This window comes from Montipora foliosa, chromosome 3, assembly GCF_036669935.1.
Source record: "Montipora foliosa isolate CH-2021 chromosome 3, ASM3666993v2, whole genome shotgun sequence".
Classification (NCBI taxonomy): Eukaryota; Metazoa; Cnidaria; class Anthozoa; order Scleractinia; family Acroporidae; genus Montipora; species Montipora foliosa.
Window position 1 is genome coordinate 5,368,480 of NC_090871.1, and position 975 is coordinate 5,369,454.

At 43.7% G+C, this 975-nt stretch overlaps 1 protein-coding gene across 1 annotated transcript in view; it reads left to right on the plus strand.

The window, feature by feature from the left end:
* LOC137996578 (palmitoyltransferase ZDHHC14-like) overlaps positions 1–277 on the plus strand; it is a 12,725-nt gene extending 12,448 nt beyond the window's left edge. The window contains exon 10 of the mRNA XM_068842040.1: positions 1–277. This exon is cut by the window's left edge and continues 45 nt beyond it. Coding sequence (XP_068698141.1) covers positions 1–102 — 102 coding nt within the window. The 3' untranslated portion in view covers positions 103–277.
* Positions 278–975: the final 698 nt, after the last annotated feature.

Sequence of the window (975 nt, forward strand, 5' to 3'; positions counted from 1 at the left end):
CCTAAGAGAGAAGAGCACAGTAATCTACTTCCAAGAGCTCAAGAACAGGACAGTCTTCAGGCTGACAGTGAGCGAGGGCTGGTGAAGCTTAGTAGCGTCTAATAACAGCTGGGCATACTGTGTACCCCACCCCCTCCTCACATTTCGTTTGATCAACCATAACAGGCAGGCATTGCTTCCTGTGTGTCTACCAATATTTTAAGGTCTTGAGCTTGTAACGCGAGTTCTGTATCGCGAGAAGATTTGAGAACACGTGAAGTTTACATTCAGTGGCCTGAATACATGATGACGTTGTTTTTTTTTTAAGAAAAGGGAAGAGTTGTGAAAAGTAGGATACTGCTGCTATACAAGCTTCTTTGATAACGATAAAAAAAGTCGCGATTCGTTTTCTGCAATGAAGAAACAGTGTTTTTAAGAGGAAACCTTTCCAGGAGGCCGAATTTATCTTTTACATATATGGTGACTGGTTGGCTGGTATTGACCACACCCGGTGGGGGGGAGGGGTGGGCACTTCCCATAAATGGGCCAATGGGGATGTGCCGCTGGATGGGGTCGCATCTTCACGACTGGATTGAATATAATGGTGTTGCATTTTCAAGAGATTTGTCGACAGAGTTAGTAGAATGGCGTCGCAAATTGTCGGGATTTTGGGGGTAAGAAAATTCTGGCTAGTGGGATTTAAAAATGGAAAGATTGGCGGTAAAAAAAAGTTGTTACAGGAAGAACTGTAGCGCTGTTGATTTAATATTTACTAGTCGCATTATATTCCGTTTTGAAATTACAATTAAATGGCTTTATGTAAGGTTTATGCATCAAGAGAAAGTGCCTAAGTTGGGGTCGCCAAAATAACATTTACCCTAAAGTCTCTGAGGTGGGCTTTATAATTGGCCATAAAATAGGCTATAGAGGGGAAGGGGTTCTGAGAGGCCAGCGGCACATACCCATTGGAAATTGACCCAGGTACCCCCCCCCCCC